This window comes from Antennarius striatus, chromosome 17 (genome assembly GCF_040054535.1).
Source record: "Antennarius striatus isolate MH-2024 chromosome 17, ASM4005453v1, whole genome shotgun sequence".
NCBI classification, from domain to species: domain Eukaryota; kingdom Metazoa; phylum Chordata; class Actinopteri; order Lophiiformes; family Antennariidae; genus Antennarius; species Antennarius striatus.
This window is the reverse complement of record NC_090792.1, coordinates 19,752,558-19,778,297: the sequence shown is the minus strand read 5'-3', so window position 1 is coordinate 19,778,297 and position 25,740 is coordinate 19,752,558. Positions and strand designations below refer to the sequence as shown.

Genomic DNA, 25,740 nt, shown 5'->3' with positions numbered 1-25,740 from the left:
GACGTGACACTCTTGACAAATGAATAAAGGGTCGTATTTGTCACCTTTATTTCTCCAGTGTTTCATTTTTGTAACTTCTAGCATCTGGAATCTTTAACTACCGTAGTCAAACCTACCAGTGTGTACGAAGTGAGCACAACAAGAACGTGTTTACAAAACACAGGATAAAAGAGACTTAAAGGTGGGACGGAAAGCCTTCCACGCTTCAACCCCCCTGGGCCCGAGTGTAAACGATGTCCACCCGTTCAGTGTGAAGGTGACGTGGCACAAAAAGCTAGGAAACCATTTCAGATTCGTTTCTGGCAGACTTCTACATGTACTGGTGGGGGTGTGGAAGGAACAAAGACATTGGTCGATGAAGTCGGCTGGAAGAGATCTCGTCTTTTATACCCAAGGGTTTCTGATAGAAGTCTGAAGCACGGATGACGCAAAGCAAATTTATTCAACCCCCATTCCGTTTGGCTCATTGGCAAAAAATACAACACTCCAGCTGTGTGAAAACCAAATTGAAATAAACAAGTCAGATAAGAGCGTTTTCCCCAAACGTAACACAAAACACTTTTACTATTCCAGTCTGAGATTCAACCGAGTTCAAGACCCTTTGACTTCACGATCCAGATCTGACTTCCGCCAGACTTCCTGGTTTACCTGCTGCCTTCAAATCCCCACCATGTTCTGAGGTTTTCTCTGAGACGGTCTCTCTCTGGGACACACCATGACTTCTGGAATATTCATTCTTTGGAGCGTCCGGTGACGGCCAAGCTTCAGCTTCAGCCTCCTCATGGATGGAAACCATCGTACCCTCTACAGGGTTCCAGTTCCTGAGGATGATCTTCTTCCTTCCTGCTCCAAATCACAAACGTCCGTCTCTTTTAAATGGTTCTGAGCTGCTTTTGGGTGGAGTATGGAGACCTGATTGATAATCTTTGGGCTGTAATGCTACAGGAAGTCCATCTGGCTCAGAGTCTCAGGGCGACGACGGTAACAGCAGCATTTTGTGTTGCTCATTTATAACATTTGATTTTGTTTTTTTGCAAACTGATATTACTTATATTTTGCCAATCAACCAAATACACCATGATGATTGAATAATTTGTCCTGTAATGATGAAATTACTGATCCTTTATAAACAAGCCAATCCACTAATAGTTGGAGATGCTTGGTTTCACTAAAAATTCCCACCAGCTTTGATCCACTGTGAGGGATCCGCCCGAATCCAAATATGACGTCCGACACGACTGAAGAGGTGGACAAACATTACAACGGGCCACTGGACTCACACACTGAAAGCACAGCGTCCACAGAATACACATCACCAAGATATTATCACAGGTAAACGTCGGCTCACGTCGTTTTGAGTTACGCCGTTCTCGATTATACGTCGATTTTCAGATATACGAAATGTTTACACCATTGCAAAATAATTCCTGTTTTTGTTTTATAACCTTAAAAACATTTATCATTCATTCATAAAGCGTCCAATGTATGGTAAACATCAACATGTATTCTAAAATTTTTTATTTTTTTCTACATTAAATAAAATTTGTAAGCTTAAAATAGATTCATATTAACCATATAATATTAAAAAAAGACATAAAGTACAGAACTGCCAATGATTTTTTGGGTTTGGCATGGAGACAACTTAATTCAACTTGGGTCTCTTTTTTGACTCAGGTCGTGTCTCCTGGAATGACGTAAGACAAGGTTTACCTGTTTATACAATTTTATAAGAAGTTCTGGATGTAAATTAATCCACCAAATTAACATAAAATAACACACAGGTATCTTACAACACAAAACGTTCCTCAAAGCCATTTTTACCCTGGATCTTATTGACTTATTGTCACTGGAATGGATTTCATGACATCATCTTCCACATATTTGGATTGTAGATGTAAACATCTGAGCAGGTGAACCGGATCCATCACGGCCTCCAGCCACGAGACACAGAACGTACCAAACAAAACGTTTACCGCGAGACAAGCGGCCCGGACACCGAACGCGCCACCAGTCTGACGTCTTCACGCAGCGCACGAGCCACTGTCTGTACCCCTAAACCCGCGCGCGGGCTGCACTCACGAGCCCGAACCCTGTCGGACCGGAAGTTCCGTTTCACACTAAAAAAAAAAAAAGGTGATTGTCTAAAAAACAACAACCCATTCTGGTCGAAGCTGCTTTTGTTTCGGGTAAATGTTCGAGCGGATTCCAATCGTGGACATTCCCACGGTACCGTGTAACGGTCGTGACGTAGGTTAACGTTACCGTGTCTCGTGAGCAGACTGGTCGTCCATCACTAGCTAACTGGCCGTTAGCTAACCGGATGATGTCACCTAGCCGGCGTGGCTCCGGGCCACAAACCAGATCGTTCGGTTTTTGATGACGACGACGCTGCGGCTACTCCAACCAACAACATTTCGACGTAGATGATATTTCAAGGTTAATTATTAGTATTGCTAATCAATAATCAGGCTGCAAGTAACTAATGCTAACAGGACTGAGCAGACAGGTATTGTCTATCCTCGTCGGCAATGGAGTCGATCTTTGACATCAAAGCGATTTAATCGATCCAATAATCGATCCGGCGAGTAGAACCGGGGGGGAGGCCATCTCCGAGGATCCCTGCGTATAGAAAAGAACCGAACCTCCGGTGTTGGTGCCTGGTGGAGCCGGGACGGGGTTTGAACCAGGTGGCGGCAACAAGATGGCGTCCGAGGCTGCGCAGAACTGGAGAGAACCGGAGGTCTGACGATGACGTCTCACCGCAGGGACTGAATGCAGTTTTTCTGAGCCCAGTAAGAAAAGACCCACGATGTCGAAGGGTTTGATACGGCGGAAAAACCGACGGTAACGCTTGGATTAATGTCACGCCGTCGAAACACGTGATCCATTGGACCACGCAGAAGGTAATCCGTGTGCCCGTGTGGGAGCACATGGTCCCGGAGTGTCCACGCAGAACGACCGTCGGGTTTAGTGTTTAGTGGAGATCGACTGCTGGGCTCGGTCACCAGGCCTGCTGCTGCTAGCTAGCCACGTTCTGTTTGGTTTCACAGAACAACTAAAGCATCAAACTCCAGCAAATCAAGGTTTTACTGAATAGAAATAGCTAGTCAAAGTCTGAAGATCGGTTTTCCTTTGCTTAGCAAAAATAATTTGAATTTTAACTCGGTTCAGCTTCGATACCGCTGGTAAGTTGCAACGCGTTGACCAGTTTAAGTATGCAGTTCTGGTGGATAATAGTGACAAAAATCATCATGCACAACAATGGTTATGGTTGGATTAGTGGACGAAGGTACAGACATACTGACTAACTGTTCACGGTTTGAAGCATTGCCGCGATAATAGAATTACGTTCCTTGGTTTCCTCAGTGTAATAATTGGTCTTCAAAACATGACAGCTAGCAAAAAAATGACTACGCACCTTTTAAAATAGATACCTGTCAAGTGAGTGGATAATTTCTGGAATATTGTTCCGTAAAAGTTGCAAGTACGAATCTTGTAGAATCCATGACCCCTCCAACTCCATTTCCCATTGGCTCGACCTGACGATGTATCTCACAAAGCCACCATCCAGCGAGGAAAGGGTTTGTGGTTCAATGAATTATAGCAAACTAGTTTGAACTAGCTGTGAAGGAATGACTTTCTTGATTTTTTTTCTCACCTTTTATTATACTTTTATTTTTTGGAGTGATAAGTCTTTGTTACACGGAAATCGCATGATAGCACCTAAAAAAACCCTTGTTTTTGTTAACACTGAACAAGACAATGGCAGAAAACGCCGCTCTAGCATGTAGTTTTCCCAGCAGTGACATCTCCAGATGTGCGTCAAGCAGTGTTTTTAAAGAATAGATTAAATTCTCCTTTTCTGATTCGTGCTGTTTGATTTCTTCTTCCAGTTGGATGATAGGAGCTCCCAAACACTGTGTTGGAACTCTAATTGGAAAGACATTTTCGGTTGTCGTCTTCATGTTAGAGCTAGCTACTAAACGCTACAACAGCTCACAGAGAGGGAATAGGAACAAAAGACCCTTACAACAACATTGCCAACAACTTCCATCATAATAGTATTTAAAATAGCAGTGATAGTAGAACTAATGCTAGAGGGTGTCAATCAACATCCCAGCAGTAAATTCAATCACAGTCCACAACAATTTGAGTGAATTCATTCCAGGGACTCCTGGGAAAAAGTTAAGTTAAAGACTGAGGCCCCGTCCACACGATGCTGGTAAGATAAAGGAGTTGAGGCAGCTTACGATGCAACAATGTTTGCGTATGTTCATACACACCCGCGAGCTAACGCAGTGTTGCTCTGAGCGAAGCATCTTGGGATTGGTTAAGAACAGAAAGAAAACACAGAAAAATGTCTAGAGCATTGGAGAAAGCCCATCAAAGGAGATTAATTGCTACAAAGAGCTGGCAGCCAATGAGTTAATTTGTTTATTTTCACCTGGTTTCATTGAAAGGTAAAAGTTTATGTCATCCGCATAACAAGTTATGGAATTTTTCATGACTATATTACCTTAAGGGAGCAAACATAAGTTGACTGATACTAGTCCAAGCACAGAACCCTGAGGGACTCCCCGATTAGCCTTGGTGATCATGGAGGATTTGTGATGAACTTGGAACAAACTACGGTGGACCATTAGGACTTGACTTAGTGGCTTTTCTTCAATGCTCCATTTGTTGTGGCTTCAGATGTTGTCAAATGTAAAACTAAGATCTAACAAGACATTTTTTGTCAACTTGCTATTCTGTGATCATCAAAGTTAAATCTGGTCACATCAACATTAGCTATTTAAGTTGTGTTTGTAACAGTTCCACACTGGAGTCCTGAGTGTGACTGTTTTGTCCTCTTGACAAGATGGGTAAAGAATCACTTATGATTGTTGAAGATGTGTACAGCTGGGGAGCATGCCATCTAGCACAGTGATTAGTTTGTCATAATGATAAATCAAACCACAACACGGAAAGATTTACTAAAGGGAAATGACAGTGAGCATTATGAATGTAATGTCATTTTGGCCTTGCCTCAGTTTTTTAAATATGTACATTTGAATAAGTTAATGAAAGTTACTTGTTTTTGTTTTTAGGATGCTGTCCTGAACTGTCATACAGATGTTTATGAAACAGGAACCCCCTGCCTTTAAATGTCTGGGACCTTTTCATGGATGTTGAGAAGAGGCAGAAAGGAATGGTGTTACATCAGGATGGGGTAGCTACCCCTGTGGCATTACTTGCACCTGCACACTTTGTCGTCTTGAACCCAGGGAAGGCAAGCGAAGGTGGAATGGAAAACAGAACCCATATAACCAGTGAAGAGGCAGGGATTATGGGTAAACCCAAAATGTACCCATCAACGGAAGCTATCAGAACTTTTGCCGAATTACCAGCCACCAAACAACCTGTCAGTTCCAACCCTCAGGCAGAGAACCTGTCACCTGATGGCACCTGCAAAGGCATCAGAGTGACATTGGACAATAACAACATGTGGAACGAGTTTTTCAGATGCAAAACAGAGATGATTCTGACTAATCAAGGCAGCCGGATGTTTCCCTACTGCCGCTTCAGAATCTCTGGCTTGCAACCATCGCGGAAATACACTTTGCTCATGGATATTCAACCGTTAGACAACAGTTGTTACAAGTGGACTGGCAAGACCTGGCAAGTTGCTGGAAAGGCAGAATGTCACGTTAAGAGTCAACCATTTGCTCATCCACAGTCTCCATCAACAGGGCAGCAATGGATGCAGAATCCAGTGTCATTTTACAAACTGAAGCTAACAAGTAACAGCACAGACCAAGAGGGGAATACCATACTGAATCCGATGCATCGATACATTCCACGATTGCATGTGGTTCAAACTGACAAAGCTGCTAAAGACATCAAGCTAAGTGGTCCCAATGTTGCCACATTTACATTTCCACAGACTGAGTTTATGGCCGTCACTGCTTACCAAAATTCACAGTTTGCTCAGCTTAAAATTGACTACAACCCATTCAGTAAAGGACTAAAGGAGGATGGTTTCACTTCAAGTGGGCTAAAACTCAAATTGAACTCTAGCAAAGATTTGCACAAAGATGGAGGTATGACAACCAATGACCAACATCCTTTGAAGAAGAGCTTGAAGTCTTTGCTTGCAAACCATAAGCCTAAAGGTTTGAAAGAGTCGGAGACAAAGCCCTCTGTGTCTGTTGACTTCCAGAACAATTCCACTACAAGCAATGATCAGTCAGCTGCCAAAATCACTGAGGAATGTTCAGGGTAAGAGTCGCTTTTTGAAAGTGAAGATGGTGCTTCAAATGCTTTGGCTCGAACATCAGTTTGGCTAGAGTATAGCGTGAATAGCGTATTCAGAATGTACAGTAAAGTATTGTTTTTCGGCTTTGTACCCAAGCTTATGGCATGGGATTCGCTACTGCAACTAGTGTGTTTCCTGCTCTCTTTACCAAGTGTGGCTACAATATGTTTTCACTACATATTCAGAACACAACTGTGTCCAACTTAAACGTCTTGTGACAGTTTTCCAGTTATCTGCCACAGTTAAGGAATTTAACACAGTGCTCGTCCGTCTGTATCACAGGGCAACGTTTCCTTATTTACCATTTCAAGCTTGTTCTTAAGTCATTGCTGTAGAGCAGACTTTCTATTCTTTTCCTTTCCCACTAACTTTTGTGTGCCCCATGATGGTCAACATTTTTTTACCTACATTATTTGTGTACACATCCAACGCCCTTGTTCAGGTTGTTATGAAAAAAGAAGTTGTAGATTCTCTCCCTAGTGTACCTGACTGTAATCCTGGCTCTTTTTTCATCCATTCTCCAACCCAAATGCTGAAGCCAAAACTCCTACTGTTGTGTTAGGACTATTGTTAAGATATTTTGTAAAACTCAGACAGCTGTTAAGCATTGCTAGCTTACACCTCGGTGAATTCCATGACCTGGTCTTATAAAATTGGTTCAGTGAACGCACAAGTTGGTATGTTGTGTTGCAGATAAATCGACTATCAGAGTTGGCTGACTTTCTGGTTTTCCTTAGACTGATTTTTGTTGTCTTGCTATTTGTAGACTTATTTTCATAGTCATTCAAGTAGTCTGCCCTGTTCTGAAATCCAAAATCTATGCACCTGTAGTTGGAACTAATAAACAGCTGTTAACGCCTGTTCTTCTTTTAAAAGCATGCGTGAATGTATTTGCAAGTGGGTGGGGGTGTCAAGATGGTAGCTGCTAGTCATGTCGCTATTCATTCGGGGGCACTTGTAACACCTAAAGCACTGATTCTGGAACTTGGCTATTTTTGATATTTTACCACATCCATCATTATTTAATTTGAGGTACATGTTGCACCTTGTGAGTTAACTCGTATTTATGATATTATTTCATTATACATGATTACATTGATGTTAGAAATGCAGTATTTTAACTGTTTGATTTCCTTCTGCAGCAATTCTCATCCAGCTCAGAAGTTATTTTCTGAACTCATTCGGGAGGCTCACGTTTCACTGCAAAGATGCAACCTTGAGCAGCTGGGTGACAATAACAACGAATCTCACAGAACTGAGCAAACCAACACTAAAACAAGTGCTTTAAAATGCAATGTCCAAGATTTACCTAAGAAGGAAAGTTTATCTGCCAAAACATATAGTGACACATCGTCTGCAAAGACCAGCAAAACCATTGTTACGAAGGTGAAATGTAATGACAGCCAGGACCTTGGGAATTCCTTGAACTGTAAAGACATTGTTAAAACAGATTGTTCAGAGGACAATAATGCTGTTGCTGTCCAGGAAGTGTCCAGGAACTCTTCCTCCAATGTCCACCAACATAAGCCTGAAACGCACTCAGAGATTAACGTAAAGCAGCATAAACGGCCAGCTCCTCTCCCTCTACCAGCCCTGGCTCTTTTTTTGAAGCAACATTCTACAAAATCTAAAAAAGCCAAGGGCAAACCTGACTCTTCTTCTCCTTCTGTCCTTCCATTGGAGTCTATCTCTGAATTACAGAGTTCTGCTGCAGTTTCTACCTGTCTGCCTCCTTCTGATCACACCATGAATGCAACTGGTGATTGCTTGAAGGACCTCATTGATGATGAAACTAAAGCTAACAGCCACATCTATGGAGATCATCTAGAGGAAATGGGTTGTAATGACAATGGACCATCAGTTGATATGACCCTTCAATCCTCTAGTCATTCTTGTCCAGCTGTAGTTGGTACTACAGTACCAAAGGGACCGCAAACTGAAAGTACTCCGGATTCCGCAGTGTTAGATTCCCCTGTTTTACCCAGCTCAGAACCGCCTTTTTGTACCATTGGGACATCTTTATCCAAAGCTTCCTTAACTTTTACTACCTTTTCTCAGTCTCACATTTTGTCACCACATTTTGACACAGTGCTACCTGCCCCACACTCCGAGCACACACCAGCCATCAGTGAATCTTGCTCACTAATTTCGGATTGTCACACCATGAAGAATGATTCTTTATTGCCTGATCCAGAATGTTCTTCTTTTGACTTTGAGCCTTTGTCGCCCACAACCTCTCAAATACCATCACCTTCCCTGCCGCCTTCATTAACGGTCCAGTTCCACTCTGCTACCCCTGAGCCATGTCAGAAAGCAGTTTGTCCTGAAGAGTTGCTATCTACTGAAGCCCCTGCTTCATCTGTATTTAAATGGCATACAGTATTACCTCCACCTGAGCGGTACATAGAGAATTCCTTCACAGCATTTCAGCCCCCACCACAGAGTCTTCCCTTGGAGTCTGATATGTCACAGTTGCTGCCTCTCCAGACTCCCTCCCATCCTGAACAACAGAACTTTGATGCCCCAACATCCACCCCATCCCCTGGTCTTGCTCCGTCATTCCAAGAGAATGAACAGTCGCTGCCTTTCCCAGCAGAACTATCCCCCCTCGCACTTCAGTTGTCGCTGTCTCCAACCTTCTCTTCATTAGATGGAGATGCCTTGTCACCCACGCCTTCTCTTACTGACCTTGTACACTTTTTCTCCACTGACGACCTTGGGATTGGGGTGGACTTTTCAAACACAGAGACGGTTGTTGTTCCACCTCCAAGTATAGTAGAAAGAAATGAAAATGAGATATCTCAGCCGGTGGTATCAGTCCCAGCCTCCAAGCCCTGCAAGCGCAGTAAGAAGACTCCCCGGCAGCGAAAGCTTAATAAGACAAGTGTGGATCAGAAGACTGATCCCTCTACATACACCAGGCTGCAGCCCAACCTGGAGGCAGTGGAGGAGCAGTTATTTATTTCATTTACATCAAAGGTAAAAGTGAATAGATTTACATTCATAAATTTTCTTCCTTGTTAAATAATAATAACTTGGTTATAGAGATGCATGTTGAGTACAAAATTCACCATTCACATACAACAGCTGATGCTGTAAAACCATGGAATCCATTTTTAGGTAGAGAAACACATCAGCTTCAACTATATTCACTATTTCCGTGGCTGGCAAATAGATCAAGTAATGGCACTGTTGTGATGGCACTCTGTATACTTGGCACTGTATGATCTGTGCCATTGTACCCATAGTAGAGTAGTTCTATGTTAATGAACTCATAACCCTCATAATGTTAGTCCGTGAACTTGACAACCTATTCCTACTATCTGTATTGACTTTGGAGTTATTATCAGTATGATGGTTATTGAGGATTCTTTTCAGGTCGGAGCAAAGTTTCGGTCATAGTTTCATCTTAGTTGCAGGACTCATCATCAGAGTCCCCCTTGTGTCCTACTATTGGTCCTTGGGTGCGACAGTTGAGTCAGTTGATGATCAAGCAGTCAGAGGAAGTCATTGTCCTACATATTTGCGTTCTCTCCAAGCCAAGTATTTTTTGTACTGCCGTACATATTTTATTGGGTGTCGAACAGTGCCTACTTTTGTAAGGCATTGTTCTCTAAGCAACACAGGGGCCTGTAAACATGCAGATGAGAGTTAGAGTGGCGGGCCCCAATGAGCAACTTTGTAAAGAAGATGGTGCCTTGTTCAAGGGTGAACTAGCATTTCTCCACTGCCAGATCACACTCTAAAATTTGTTGCCTGACATGGGTCTTGAAACAGCCATAAGACTTGGGGACCATGGACTGAGCTACTGCCACCCCGAAAGATTGGCCCTTATGAAGATTAAACCCGCATCGGAGGTTAATAATGTATTGTCTAATCCAATTTGACATACATTTACACAACTAAAAACTGAAAACAAATATTTCAGGAGGCCCTCGAACTCCATGTTGTGGACTTGCCTGAAGAAACGGCCTTGCAGCCCCAAACGACACCAGAAGGTCACCTGCAACAAACCACTGATGCACCTGAGGATGGTAACAGCCCTACCAATTATTATATCTAATGGATATTAAATGGTACAATAAAATAATGGCCATGATGTGTTTGAACTCTGTGTTGGGAACTGAGAGGTCCAGGAGTTGCTTAGCCAATCTTGGCATTAGCACTGGAGTCAGAGGGCACATTGATCAGATTCAAGCAACTCTGACGTGGCGACCCAAACTATATACTTCTAGTACAGTTACTACACTCAAGTCAGTTAGTACACCTTAGTCAGCTGTTTATATCTCAGCTATTTGCAATGACCAAATCACAAACTAACAGTTTGAGTAAATCAAAGCAGACTATAATTTATTTCAGCACAAAATGCTACTTTTGTGTTGTTTAATTTGTTGAAATCTGTGCCCATACACCAACATGTGCACTCTTGACCAAAAATCACACGAAAAGTTGCCCCATTATTCTGAAATAAACAGGAAGTTTGGGGAATAGCCTTCACACTTACCTGAGTTGAATCCCATGAAGAGTTTCTGGTGGGATTTGAAAGATGGTTGCAAGGATTCCTTCGGAACACTTCTGTGTGGACATGCATGCTGTTTGAGGCAGCTCAACACTGAAAGGTTCTACAAAACACTAGAGATTGTTGTCATCAGAGGACAAGAAACGTCAGTCTAAGTAGGGTTTGGTTTGATTATAGCAAACATATTTTTCAGATTGGAGATTTTGCACCTTGCACCTCTCAGCCTTTGTAAATGCATCAATATTAAGTGTCAAATCTTAAGCAGCTGCCAGTTTCAGAATGTCCTTTTTCTGTGAGTCTTGAATTGAGTTTTGTTTTATAGATACTTATTTCAGAAGGTGATTGTCCACAAAAAAGTTATTTTTCTTTTAATGGGGACAAAGAGCTGGGTCACTGCCTCATCTCCCACAAAGTCCAATCATAGTCTTAACTTACAACTTACTTAGTACAATTTATTTAACTTACTGTAGCTTTACGTCATTTCAGATTATTAGAATGTTCTTTACTATCTACAGTCAATGGAAGGTCTTTCAATCTGTACAAGAACTTTCTTGTCACTTTTGCCACGTCACAGCTCTTCATCTTCAGGACCTTGCTTTGGTTGTGTTATGCTCGTCCAATCTCAATGTCTATGGCAGTAATAATAGTGTCAAACTGTCAGAACCCCTGGATTGGGTGAAATTAGCAGTTTGGACACTTCCTTGATTCACTCCATTCATTGACAACACTTGACATTCCTGCTGCCAGATAGTAAAATTTCTTGGTAGCTGATACTCCTACTCTTGAGCAATGACCCAGTACACCTTGTCCCTAATCCTAGCCAACTTCATTATAACTCTTAGTAAGAGTGCTGGCCTGTCTGTCCTCATATTCTGATGCAGCCTTGGTTCCACAAATACTACCTGTGTTTCAAATCACACAGATAAAAGCGTGGAGGTTGGTGGAAGACTCCTCCCCGACGGCATCCACCCTAATAACTTTCCAGCCAAACTATGGCGCTTGGTGAACAACCCCGAAAATCAATCCATTCGCTGGAACAGTTCTGGTAATATCATCATCATTGATAAGCATCTCTGTGAGAGAAAGATCCTGTCTCCAAGCGCCAACAACTCAGACAATGACGTCTTCAAAACCACCAACTTCTCAAGCATCGTCCGTCAGCTTAACCTGTACGGCTTCAGGAAGGTTGATCCAGTGGTTAAAGAAGCGGACCAACCTGCTGGGGACAGTGGAATATATCATCATTTTTGTAACCCAAACTTCAAGCAAAACCACCCTGAGCTTGTTGCGAATTTGAGAAGACTCACCGTTGACAATAAGGCCAAGCTCCAAGCCGGTCTGAACGTGGTCTGTCGGACCCCAAGGCAAAATCAGCGATTCTTTGGGTGTCACGAAGGCAGCGATAAAAATGTACAAAGAGGCAAGTGTCACTGCATGACGTGTGTCTGCTATGTTACAGTGGTCACCAACCCCGCCTGGGCAGAAGACCGGTACCGGTCTGTGGGTCAGTCGGTACCGGGTCGCACACAAAAAATACAAAACTTACATTATTTTTGTTTTATCTCTGATCTGAACAATGTTTTGAATGATTGGATACTCTCCTCCACATCTCTATAAGTCACTCTATGCATGCCTCGGTCACATGACTACCTTTTTAAAGGGGCCGCTCTGGTCGCTAACACAATACATTACTGCTAAACTGAAACTCCCAAGCTAGCAGAACAAACAAGAATCAAGTCTTTGGAGAGTTTCTTTGCTCAGGATAAAAGAGACAATGAGGAGATGAAAAAAGAACCTACAAATTAAAGAGCTGCAAAACACCAGTTTTTCTGGTGGTTGTATTGTTTTATTTGGATGTATTTATCAACCACACCTTAAAGGTCCAGTAAAATATTTTCTGACATTAAACCAGTTTGTGGTGCAAAAAAGGTTGGGGACCACTGTGTTATAATGCTAGCTGTTTCATGTCTACGTTGCGTAGCACATTGCCCTTGCTTCTGCTATTCCTGCTATGTTAAGCTAACTACACCCAGGACATTGAACCAGCTCAGATCTTGTGGCAGCTTATCTCAGTTAAATTTATCAACAGTTTAACCATTTGTGTTGTTAACCCATCAAGAGATAGTGATACACTCAATTTAGTTCAGAATAAGAATCTTTTAATAATCCACCAGAGGGAAATTGCTTAAATGAACACTTAAACTTAAATCTTAAACTGAAAATCCCGAAAACATTAAGTCAGTAAGTCCTGACAGTCCTGACGCTGGTCGCTGCTCAGCCTGTCGCTCCGATTCCTTCTGCATTCAGGACCTGTGAAAAGAAGCATACAGAAACAACAAGGCTCTGGCCGTAAGTATGTACTAAAAATACGATATAACAAACTTGTTTTTCTTCAGTAGAAACAGCAGTGAGTTTGGAGGAGAAGATCGCCGACTTTGAGAAGATTCTGCTCAGAGATTTGAAGCTGATGAAGCACCGACAAGTGATTCATCCTGTTCTGCAAGAAGGTCAGATCTTTGTAGAAGGACAAGATTTTAATTGATCCAGCACACAGAACAAACTCACTGTAATTACAGAAATTAAAAATAAGAACTGGCAGAAGTTTTCAAAATTTTCTTGATATTCAGGTTCCTTTAAAGGGAGGAACTTTCCGCTGACAGAAATGTTACGTGAAACAGTGATGAGCTGACTGATAAATTAGGCAGGCTAGGCTATTGATAAATTACTTTACCAAAGTCTACAAAATAGAAGTCGTAAATTATTTTCCTCACTTCCATGGAAATGAACTGATGGCCATTTGTGGGTTTCAGTCGGTCTGAAGATGAACCTGTTAGACCCGTTTCTGGCTATAGACCTGCAATACCTGGGGGTTCGCTTGCCCATCCCAGCCCCTGGAGACTGTCCAGCGCCGCTGACCCAGGAGCTGCCACCGTCTCGAGGTTAGCACTGTCATAATGACCTGACTGGATTGGACACGACTGGACATCCTGAGGAGGAAGTCGTTGTTCCAGCCGAGTTTCTATTTTAAGTTCTCCCGAAAAACAGAAGTTTGAAATGGAAATTCACCTGTTATTATTTCCTCTTTACTCATGAAAGAAAAATAATCAAGTAAACTTAAGTTAGATAGCATAATATAATACTGGATGTCATGATGGGCAATTTGTGACTTATTGCTTTCACTTTATCAATACAGGTAAACCTCGGCTTACGTCGTTTGGATTTATGTCGTTCTTGATTATACATCGAGTTCCAATAAAAAGACACGGAAAAATAAAATTTTTCTCCACTTTATGTCTGTTTGCCACAAATATTGGATCATAAAATTACTAGTAAACTATTAAAAGCACATAATATCATGTTACTGTAGAATGCATTCATTAATAAAGTTCAGTACAGAACTGGGACTGGTTATCTACAGTTTAGTCTGGAGACCGGTTCATTCAACTTGCTTCACATCTCCTGGAACCGACTAATGATGTTAGCTGAGGCTCACCTCTATTTCAGTGCTTAATTTATTAATAATTCTGAGTGTGTTCATAGATGTGATTATCAAGCTGACCTCTTCGTCCTGTTTCTTTTTTGTGTCCAGTTGTTAGTTCAGCGTTTGTTTCCAGAACAGGAAAAACAACAGACGTGACTCAAATCAAAGGCTGGAGAGAAAAGTTCACTCCGTCAGAAGCTCCGTTGACTCCGGCACCTCCCAAACCTGAAGGTGGTTCTGTGGTGTTGATGGATTTGACCGTTCTAAGTCTTGTGGTGTCTTTTTCCTGACATTGGTGTCTTTTTGTGTTCTTAAGCTGGTCCCAGTTCAGATCCGCCAAAGAAGAATCTTTCGGCGTTCTGCAGCGACATGCTGGACGAGTACCTGGAGAACGAAGGCAAGCTGATCGACGAACGAGCTGCCAGTTTCTCCCAGCCTCTGGTGGAGCCGGTGGTCTACGAACTGCCCACCAAGAGCACCAGCTACGTCCGGACCCTCGACAACGTCCTGAAAAAGCAGTCCGATGGCTCCCCCACTGCAGACCTCATATCCGGATTCGTCCCCCCTTCCAAAAGACCCAAACTATCGATCAAAGCAAAGAGAACCTCCAAAAGAGCATACATGAGGCAGAGGGGTCCCAAACCCAAAACGCCAACAGGTCCTGATCTCAGTCCAGGTGAATCCAAACAGCTTCCTGTCGAGGCTTCTGACACCCTTCCTTCTGAACCGCTCACCATGAAGAGGAGGAAGAAGCTCAAACCCAAGATCTTATCCCAGACCCTCGGCTTCACCAAGGGCCCGGCACCCCCCGAGGACATGGCCCCCCTGGAGTCAGATTCTGAACTTGCAGCGGTGAACAACCAGACTGTTGAAGTCCCCAAAAAGGCGGGCCGTCCGGTGATGACCCGGGCTCTGCTCAAACAAAAGGACCTGGAGGATGGGGTTGTTTGGGAGGGCAAACACAGGACCAGCATCACGGAGGAGCGGGCCACCATTGCCCTGACGTCGCTCTTTACACTGATGGTGAGCGCCGGCGTCAAAAACCTAGACAGGAAGTGTCAAAATAAAAGTGTGAATCTGTAGAAACCCAAATTTGTCTAGATGTGTGTTTGTACGGTGGTCCAATCGGGTTCCTGTGGTTCCCCCTTCAGGGTTTCGTCAGCGAGAACCCGACCGCTCCCATCCAGCTGATGCGGAGGCAGACCCCCCCCTGCCTGAACGACTTCTGCCGGCTGGGCTGCGTCTGCTCCAGCCTGTCCTACAGCCCCAGGATCAGCCACTGCGGCCGCCCCCCCTGCATGTTCGGCTGCAGCTGCCTCAAGCAGAAGGTGGTTCTCCTCAAGAACCTGGACGGGTCGGACTCCAGCACCTCCCAGCATGGAGGCAGCAGGAAGAGGAGGAGGAAGAGGAGGATGAAGATGGCCTACAGTAAGTACGCTCGGAGCGGTGGGAGAACTTCAGCCGTCTTCCTGACTGCTTCAAATTCTGTCTCCAAACTCTCATCGTGACTTCCGCTCCGCCCATCTGGTTTCTCGTCACTCATAGTTCTGAAGGAGGCCGACAGCGTTTCCCAACCCGCCGAGCGAGTCCGGACTCTGTGGAGACGGGACGATACCGACCGCGATCCAGACCCGATCTGCGCCCCTCAGGCGGCCATCCTGACCCGCCCCAGCGTGCGGAAAGTAAAGGTTAATGATCTTTAATGTGTTTCATCTCCCCCCAAGACAATTTCATCTGTGTCCATTTGTTTGTGAGCAGAATTACCACAACATTTTTATTATTATTTCATACGTCAGAAATGGTGGCCATAAAAGAAAATACCATCCAGTAACAGACGTGAAGTTTAAAGCATTTTCTAGGAATAGTGTTTTGTTTTAAGAACCTTAAAGTGGAATGTTTAAAAAACAATTCCTGGATCAATTTCTGAATCTGCAGCAAAGTTCTTCGTCATCCTCCTCTTCTTATGCTTTTCTTTAATCCCATGTCTTCAATCACAGAAGGAGAAGGGAGACGATCACAGAAGCTGCGCTCGAGTCCGAGGCTACAGAAGAAGGAAGAAGAGATTCAGTAAGGAGACAAAGACGGTAAGACTCCTGATGGGCTGGATGGTCTGTGGTCCCTAAAAATTTACCTCCAAGATCTTCAATGCACACACTTTAAAGTTCTTTCATACATCATGAATGAAAGAAGATGTTTAGGTATCTAATGTTTTTCTTCTAGGAGTTGCTGAAAGACTTCACACCGACACGGAAACGGCGAAAACTTGTGAAGCAGGAAAGTCAAACACCGAAAGAAACCAAGACCAAACCGACCAACCAGCAACCAGGTGGGTTCACAGAGTTTCATCACGTCAGTTCAGCAGGAAACAAACAGGTGTTTGTAGAGGGAGAACTGAGGTCTGATATTTGGTAAAGTATATAATTTTGAAACAGCTTCAAAAAAAAACTAACCAGGTGAGTCTGGAGGCATCGGTTGCCTTGGAAACAGACTTCTGGCTAATTTAAACCTCCTATGTAAAATAACTCCCCGCTTTACTGAAGTCATCCTGAGAAATTTGTTAAGCTTTTAGTTTGTGGTTGGAAAACGATTAATTTTGTTTTGTTTTTTTTCCTCAGAAGGTGAATCGGTTCCGCCGCCTTCATCTGACGAGCCTCCGAGCACCGATCTGGAGTCGCTGCCCAAACCGTCGAAGCGTCTGATCGTCCACGCCGAATGCAAATGGACGTCGGACCCCAACCAGAGCAACATGCTGAAGGAGCTGTGCGAGCGGATGGCGCGAGACGAGCTGGACAAACCCTTCTGGATCTCCAAGTACCTCATCAGACCGGTTCAGCGGATGGAGGAGGAGGACGGGGAGAACGGATGCATCCAGTACAAAATCCACATCTCCACGCCCAACCTGGAGCCGGAAAAAACAGCAGCAGCAGTGAAGAAGCCAGAAAAGAGAAAACAGAGGGAGGGAAAGCAACAGAATGGAAAGAGTCGAAAAGAAAGAGGGAGAAATGTAAGCATTTCATCTATAATATTTATTCTCATAATAAGTAAATTCAGTCACGAACAGATTCAACTCGTATCTCCAGGTTCTACTTTACTTTATTGGGATTTTTCAGTATTGGTTATTGAACACAATCGGTTCAACGTGAGACTAAACATGACGTAGCCGTTGTGTGACGTTTGAATGGATCCTGATCTCTCATCAGGACCGCCAGGAAAGGGTGGCGAAGGAGGCGGAGCCACTTGAAGATTGGCAGCGAGAGATTGAGGAGGAAGAGGCAGAGCCACCTGAAGATTGGCAGCGAGAGGTGGAGGAGGAAGAGATTGATGAGCTTGATTGGCAGCAGGAAGTAGAGGACAGAGAGGCGGAGCCACCTGAGGATTGGCAGCGAGAGGTGGAGGAAGAAGAAGAAGACGAAGAGCCGCTTGAAGATTGGCAGCGGGAAGTGGAGGAGGAAGAGAAAGAGGCGGAGCCACCTGAGGACGAGCAGCACGAGATGAGGGGAGGGGACTCCAAAGAGGAGGTGGTGTCGACAGTTAACCAGGTGCATGGTGGGAGAAACAGGAAGGAGAACAAGCCCAGGTTGGCGCTTCCTTTCCTCACAGGGATCTCCCCCGCCGGATTCCTGTCGGCCAATAAGAAGGAGCCGTGTGGAACAGACCAGCTGATCAGGGTAACGTCAGCTTCTCTCCTCACTTTTAAGCTTAGACGCCGAAAGTCAAACGTTATTTCAATCATTTTTCTCCGTTTGGTCTCCACAGGTGAACGGGAAGCTGTATCCTCTGGCCAAGATCCAGCTGGGGAAGATGGGGGCGCTCCATCCCGCCAACCGGCTGGCAGCCTACCTCACCGGCCGCGTGGCGTTAAATACGAAGGAACAAGGCTCGTCTTCCTCCTCTTCCTCCCCATCCCTTTGTAAACCTCCTCAGACCCAGACGTCACAACCGATCCCCCAGACCGACACCCCCCCACCCACATCCCAGTCGGTGTTCCCCATGATCACCATCCCATCACCCACTAAAGGTGAACACAAGTTTATCTGTTTGTCTGCATAGGAAAACTAATTTGTTAACAAAAAGATTGCTAACTATGTTACCCAGCTAGCTGTTTGGCTAATTGGTATTAGCAGAAATAATTAAAATACACTCAGGTATTATTAATACTAAGACCTCATTCTTTCTTCAAAATTTAGGGGGGTTTGGGGCTTTTTTACAAGGCTGGAACAGATGAAAGTGATTTATTTTAAATGTTTGACTTATGAGTTCAGTCATAGAACACATTCGTATCTCAAGGTTCTGCTGTAAACTTTTTTAAAACTCTAACATGACAGCTGCAGGAGCTTGTTAGCATTAGGGCGCTAGTGTTTTTGCGTTAATACATGACGTCACAAGAAAGGAACAAAGCAGTGAAAGGTCAACCTCTGAGTTGATTGGTGTTAAACTGAGGGAGGTCGTTTCTGATTGGTCCTTGCTGATTGCTCGCTGCTTTAACGTCGTGTTCCTGTTCGTCTCAGCGGCGCCACCTGCAGCAGGAAATATCGACCAATCAGAAAAACCCAAACCCTCCTTTGACAAGCCTGCAGCTGAGACTCCTGATGGTCCGGGGTCCCGGGTCGTCATGGTGAGGTTGATCAATTGTCCGCAGGGTGTGGCCTGTCAGCCGGGTAGCTCCGCCCCTACACCAGGTAACATGATTATTACTGATGACTTGTCTTTTTGATTGTTAAATGTTTCATTCTTTACCCGCAGGTGAAAAAAAAGTCATTATTATTATTATTATTATTATTATTATTATTATTTCAGAGAGACAGATATTAGTTCTAAATAACAACTGATAAATCTGTATGCTTTCTTTCCTTTCTTGTTTTGTTTTAACTCTTTGCAGCGCAGACGTTCTTTTCTCTGAACATGAATCCATAATTCGGGCCCGTTCGTCTGGTGTGTTTTATGTTTCAGCCGCTCAGCTGAACAGTTGTGTGGTTCCACCACTGAACCCACAACCGAAAGGCTCCCAGTTCATGATGGTTCCCGTGCTGGGTCCTGGTGGGGCTGCTCCTATCCCGGGTCCTCAAGGGGCCGCTCCTATCCTGGCTCCGGCTCCCTGCCCTCCAAAGTCCGTCTCCGGTGGTCCGAGGCTGCTCGTGCAGCAACTGAAGGCGGGGGTCCAGTACTACCGTAAATCGGACGGCCAACTGGTCCAACTGGTTCCCATCAACCAGCTGAGACCCGTCCAGCCCAGGAGCGCGGTTCAGCCCGGTGAGTTTCCCCCGAAGATCTTCAGGTTGTAACACGTTTGTTTGCTCGGCGTCTTAAGGATGTTTGATGTTCTCCTTCCTGCTCCAGGCTCCGCCCCCTCCTCTTCCTCCTCCCTCGCTGTCTCGCATCAGATTCCAGTCATCACTGTCGCCAACCAAACGCACCCCGTGACCTCAGTGACGACCACCTCCTCTTCCTCTGCATGCGGCCTCCCATCAGCCCCAGTGTCCTCCTCCCCCTCCGCCCTCGTCCCCGCCTCTGGCGTCAAGACCCAGAAGGGGATGTGCGCTTTTAAAATCCTCCCCGCCGACTCAAGTAAGGAACCGATCATCGTCACCTGCGCAAAACTCCCCGCTGTTCCCGGCCTCAGCGTGATCAAAGCTCCCGTCACCGTGGCTCCACCTCTTCCCCCGGTGACCCCAATGCAACTCGTCGCCCTAAAACCCTCAGGAAGTCAGGGGGTGGAGCTTGGGGTCAAAGCCGTTGCCGACTCTTCAGCCGTGGTGAATTCTGGCGACGCTTGTCAAGAAGTTTCTACCGTACAGGACCCTGTCCCCATCATCCCGGGGTCAGAGGTCACACCCATTCCCCCGTCGGATCCCTCTATAAACCCAGAGCTGGCCAGAGACATCGAGGACCTGGACATCATCTGTGTGGACGACACCGAGCTCGTGTCACAGAGCAGCGAGACGGAGAACTCATCCGACTTCAACGAGGAGGAGGAGAAGAGAGCGACGCCCACCACCGGTAAAACAGAGGTGAGACAGGGAGAGACAGACAGACGTGAAGCTGACAGACGGGACGCGTTCACTTTATTTCCTGTCCTCCTCCGTCTGCAGCATCGGATCGCCGACTCGCTGCACAGGCGAGCGAACCTGCGGCGGCTGTTCGGACGTCTGAGGAGCGAGTTGGGGCTGGAAGAGAACGCGGCGTCCAAAGTCACCACGCTGCAGAAGGTAACACCCCCTCCGGCCCCCGACGAGCCGTCGTCATGGATACAGGTGTTACCGTGTGTGTGTGTCTGTGTGTCTGGACAGGCCGTGCAGCTGATCCAGCAGCTGATGAAGACCGAAGACGATCTCAAGAAGAAGAAGATGAAGCTGCAGAAGAGGAGGGACGACTTCCTGAACGCCGTCACTCAGTCGAAAGGTACAGGCGTCGAACCCACACCAACACGGTTCTGTTCCTTTGTTGAACCGTCTCAAACTGATTTAATGGAGGTCAAACTGTGACAGGAAGCGTGTTTGTGGCGCATTTAGAGGAATGCAGCCACCTGAGGTCACCTGAGACCGAAACAGGAAGTGGAGACGCCGATCAGGTGGAGGTGGTGGACGTGGTGGACGAGTCGGACGGCTTCACGGACAACTCGTCGGACGAGGAGAGAGTCATCTGTAAGGTGGGAGGCGTTTGATTTCCTCCGCGTCGCCATGCGGTCGGGCGTCGTACGGGTCCGTCGTGATCGCTTGTGTCTTCATGCTTGTGCAGCGTCTCCTTCACAACACGATGGAGAGGCAAAACCGAGCCAAGCTGCAGCGGCTGTTCAAGGATCTGAGGAAGGAAGTGGGGCTGCACGAGGAAAAGGCGTCCAAAGTCGTCACGCTGCTGAAGGTCACGCCCCCTCTAGCTCCTCCCACCCATGTCAAGAAGGACGTTTACCCGAGCAAAACGACATTCAGGTTTGTGTTTCTGCACAGGCGGTTAAGGTGATCCGAGAGCTGACGACCACTGAAAATAATCTCAAGAGGAAGAAGGAGTGGCTGATGAAGAGGAGGAACCACTTCCTGTACGCGATCGCTCCACCAGCAAGTACGAGCAGGAAGTTATTTTGGAGTTTAATCAAAAGGTTAAAACAGAGATTTGTTCCGCCGGATCTTTTAGCTGCTGTTAAAGTGTGTGTGTCGTTTTCAGAGGAGGGCAGACGATCTGTCACCGAGACAGGAAGTGAAAACAACAATTCCGATGTAGAGGTGGTGGTGGTGGACGATAGGGAAAACCCAGCGGCTCAGGAGAAAGCCAGGAAGGTAAGAAAGTTTGTTCCATTTTCAGCGTTGAATGAATCAACAGGAAGTTGAAGATAGAAGATAAGAATTAATTGAAACTTAAATTTTATGAGTGGTTTCAGAGGGTTTTTGTATTTTTATTTCAATTCAAACAGTTTTTCAGAATTTCTTCATGAAACTAAACAATATTGCAATTTCAAATTTGTGTTTTTAATAGGAGTATCCAATAAACAACAAATTAACATGAAGAATGATATAAATATTTCTTTTCTCAATTATTTCCACAATTAATTGGATTTAAATTTGTTGTTTTGAGGCTCAAGAGGAAATCCGGACTCTGCAGAAAGAGGCGGAGCGACTGAAGAGCGTCAAGTTGTCGCTGAGTCAGCAGAGAGACGCCTACATCAGACACATCTCCCAGAGATCAGGTGACCGACCGGCCGATGGCGAGGGTCGGGCCGTCCATTTGTGGGCGGAGTTACATCCTCTTTGTGCTCTTGTGGCGGCAGGTAAACAAGAGAAGGCGGTCCTGTGGAAGCTGCAGCGACTTTCCTCCAATCAGAAGAAGGCTGTGAAGCTAAAGCGATCGTCCAATCAGCTGCCAGCAGCGGGAGCCGCGACCGTCGACATCATCACCTCGTCCAACGCAGAGCAGCAGCTGACATCGGCTCCTCCCACTGCAGTAACGGCTCCGCCCACCACCACAGCTGTCCAATCGCCTGTCAAGATGCGTCGTAAGACTGTAGTTCAGCAGCCGAAGCGCAAAACGACATCAAAGCGTCCCAGGGGATCCCAGAATGCCGCAGTGGTGCAGAAAAAGCTGAAAACTGTCCCCAGTGTCTCGACTCGCCGTAAAACCCCGCCCACTGCGAAGGACCGGACGTCTGATGCGGCGGCGGGAGACACGACCGACGACCACGTCGTCATCAAGTCGTCCAACGTAGAGCAGCTGACTCCTCCCACTCCAGTTTCAACCCCACCCACCAACACGACTCCAGGTCAGCAGCTGCAGACCAACAGTCAGAGGACTCCTCAAGCGCCGGAATCCACCCCGGGGGCCACGCCCACCCCGGTATCCCATAATGCATCGGTGGTGTGGGACAGACCCAAAACCGTCCCCAACATCCTGTCTCGCCGTAAAAGCCCAGCTTCAGTGAACGGTAGGACGACAGACTGGACATGTGATTGATTATCTATTGATTTATGTTATCGGTGATCGTATTGACGAGCAGCGATCGATCCCGGTGACCGAACCAAACTCTTTTTTTTTTCGCAGCGCCGCCATCGTTCCAGACGGTGCTGCCGGCAGAGGTTCTGTCGCTGGTCGGCGCCGCGCTCCCGGGTCAGCAGGTGGTGGCGCTGAGCCCGTTGATCCCAGGACAGACGGTGCTGCAGACGTCTTCGGCCCCCGGTACCCCCCCACCCACTCCCCCACCCCAGTTCACGCCACTGGGGATGGTTTTGGCTCCACATGCTTTTATTTTGAAGTAACATCTCTACTCTTCTTCTGAAGGTTTGGCCTCTGTCCTCATCCCCCATGTGACCCATCAGCAGATCCACCTTGCTGCCCTGCCCAGCCCTCCCACTGGTAAGATCCTGTTGGAGGGTGAGGGGGGGTCATCCTTCTGCCCCCCCTCCATTACCATCTTTTTTACTGTTTACTCTCATTGCAGAAAACCTAACCAACCTGCTGCGACTGGTTCAACCATCAACCACACCCCCCCAGCAGGAACAGCCCCCCCCAGGGCAGGAGCAGCAGGTCCCAACAAGCCAGCCCCCTCCTCCTCCTCCTCCTCTTCCTCTTCTTCCTCCCCCACCACCTGCACCGGGGGACCAGATCACAAACCAAGCCCCGCCTCTGCCCCAGGTTGACCCCGCCCCCGAGGCTTCGTCGTTTCCACCTTCTTCTCAGGGGCCCCCGTCCCCTCTGTGCCCGGGTCCGGGAGCAGATCCCCCCCCCGGGGGCCCGGATCAGACGGAGTCCACGGATGAGTGTCTGACCTCCCTCCTCAACGAGCTCGTCTTCCTCAACCAGCAGGGCATCGCCCCGGGGCGCCAGGAGGAGGAGGGGCCACACGGCCCCTGCGTCCTGCAGCTGGACTCGGACCCCGAAGACCCCCCCACCACTGAGATTGAAGAAAAAGCAACCCTCAGCGACCGCACGGAGATGATCCAGACCAAACCGCTACCGGGACCCGCCAATGGGAACACGGTGGGCATCCTGGCTCCGCCTCCTCTGTTGCAAATGAAAGTAGGCGGGGCCAAGGTGGTGGACCCCGCCAGCAGGCCGATGCCGAGGCTGGTTCCTCTGGGCCTGAGAGGAAACGCCCCCAGCTGACCTCACCAGGCCTGAATCTGATGATGTCACAGCTGGTTTGGGACCTCATTGGTCGTTTGCACTCAATTTCTGTTGAATAATTTCATCTGAAGACTCGTTTGAGGGCCAATCAGAAGCCCCGCTGATGACAGACCATCAGCGACTGCGTTCGCTAACTTTTGTTTGTGTTGTATTTATTTTGTCCACATTTTTCACAAAGTTTTCAGCTTCGTCCTGTTGGCTTTCAGTTCGCGCTCTAAAGGCAGCGAGACGCAACCAAATGCAACCGGTTGAACGGTTCCTCTTCGGTCTGATGGAAAGATGGCTGACGGAGACATTTTTTCTATCCTTGTAGGAAAAACGCTGTAATGAGTGCCTCAGATCTGTTTCTGCAAAGTTCGGAAATTAAGTTGTTTCTGCTGTAACTTGAAACTTTATCAGTTCTTTTTGTATCTTTGTTGTTTTTGTATTTCAATGCTCAACTTAAGCTACCTTTAAAACAACTGTTTTTACTCATTTGTAGTTTACGTCTTTGAGTTCTCCACAACGGACTGTCAGAGAATGCTGATTGGAAAAAAAAACAGGGAAATATATCGAGAATAATAATAGATGGAAATTTGGGGAAATTTTTTTTAAGTGGTTGCATTATTTAATAGATAAAATCAAGGCTAATCTCATTTTCCTCTGAGATAATGGGTACGGGAAGATGGTGTGAAATCATCTGCGTTTCACGACAAAATTCTGACTTTGTTGTTCAAAAAAACCATTTCCCTGACAAGTGATCCTACAGTTTGGTGAATATGATGGAAAACCGTTGATTTATATTAGAATCAATTCAGTTTCCTGAGAAGATCTGCGTTTATTTCAATACAAAATATTCTAGCAAAGGACCAGAAAACGTTCAAAAAAGGTGTGAACATAGATGTGTGTATATTAAAGGTATTAATAAGCCTTTAATGCTTTAAAAGTATCTGAAGTTCATTCAGGTTAGAGAATAATCTATTTCTACACATTGAGACGACCGTTTGGACTCAAACTCGTTGGTGCAGCAGCACAGAACACTTTAAAGGCCCTTGTGAGGTTTTTCTTTTCATTCAAACTTTTAGTTGTTACTGTCTTTTGGATAAAGCTGCTTCTGTTTTGTGTTAGACCAGTTTGTACAGTGTACAGTTGTTATTGTATCTAAATTTGTATTTTTTTTATGCGTTGAAGGACCTCTGATGTAGATAAATATCGTCCGGTGGCCTACAGATGCCTGACAAAAGACACTAATAATAATAAAGTTTAAAAGTATCTATTGGTGTGTGATTTTCTATTTTATTCTGATATTTAATATTTTCTGTACAAAACATGTCATTAAAAGTCAGAGCTTTTTGAGAAAACCTGCTAACAGACTAACATAAAAAAATACAAATACCAATAAATTATTTAAACTCCGGAAAAAGTTGCAGTTCCAGTTTTATGTTCTTCGGTTAAATTAAGATAATGTGGGTTGATTTTTATTTAACCTACGTACACATGACGGTTATTCGTTTTTGTCCCGCTAGTTTGCGCTGTTGATTCATTTCAGCTTTCAGGCATTAAATCTGTCAAACGTTAAAACACGTGAACGAAAACGGAAGTGGATGATTTAAAAATAAAAGTACGGCGGAAACGAATCCATTGTATTCAGTATATTTACACGTTAAATCTGAACATACACCGCGTAAAAACCATGAAAAGGATTTCTATATGTGTTTAACATAAGATTTATTATATCAGACATTCTAATGAATTAGTAGTACCTCAAATGTACTTTAAAGTTCATTGAAACTTCACGATAATTTTATTTTGAAAAGCAAAAATCGGAAGTAATGTAACCGTCGCGTGCCGACTTGA

General features: G+C 45.5%; 1 protein-coding gene across 4 annotated transcripts; it reads left to right on the top strand.

Moving 5' to 3' along the window:
* The first annotated feature begins 27 nt into the window (after positions 1–27).
* Positions 28–25,157, top strand: mgaa (MAX dimerization protein MGA a). 4 transcript variants are annotated; one of them, XM_068339570.1, is made up of 30 exons: positions 28–2,792; positions 5,088–6,258; positions 7,438–9,274; positions 10,224–10,329; positions 11,737–12,234; positions 13,211–13,321; positions 13,625–13,753; positions 14,404–14,526; positions 14,612–15,318; positions 15,447–15,723; positions 15,841–15,983; positions 16,293–16,379; positions 16,516–16,621; positions 16,911–17,299; positions 17,496–17,963; positions 18,052–18,313; positions 18,804–18,974; positions 19,246–19,545; positions 19,633–20,303; positions 20,385–20,501; positions 20,583–20,694; positions 20,781–20,941; positions 21,031–21,153; positions 21,240–21,351; positions 21,454–21,566; positions 21,862–21,973; positions 22,055–22,705; positions 22,822–22,956; positions 23,059–23,133; positions 23,219–25,157. In XM_068339570.1, exons 2-30 carry the CDS (start codon positions 5,162–5,164, stop codon positions 23,881–23,883), a joined length of 9,858 nt encoding a protein of 3,285 aa, XP_068195671.1. In that variant the 5' UTR covers positions 28–2,792; positions 5,088–5,161; the 3' UTR covers positions 23,884–25,157. The 4 variants fall into 4 exon arrangements, with proteins under 4 accessions (XP_068195671.1, XP_068195672.1, XP_068195673.1 ...); XM_068339571.1 differs by having other exon boundaries at positions 28–2,903; positions 13,214–13,321; XM_068339572.1 differs by having other exon boundaries at positions 28–2,903; positions 20,805–20,941.
* Positions 25,158–25,740: the final 583 nt, after the last annotated feature.

Bases quoted from the DNA above. Each gene is read 5' to 3' on its own strand.
- mgaa (XM_068339570.1), top strand. From the start codon at position 5,162: ATGGATGTTGAGAAGAGGCAGAAAGGAATGGTGTTACATCAGGATGGG. The intron at 16,380-16,515 runs GTAAGACTCCTG...TTTTTCTTCTAG, and splicing joins TCAGTAAGGAGACAAAGACG to GAGTTGCTGAAAGACTTCAC. The intron at 21,974-22,054 runs GTGACCGACCGG...TTGTGGCGGCAG, and splicing joins ACACATCTCCCAGAGATCAG to GTAAACAAGAGAAGGCGGTC.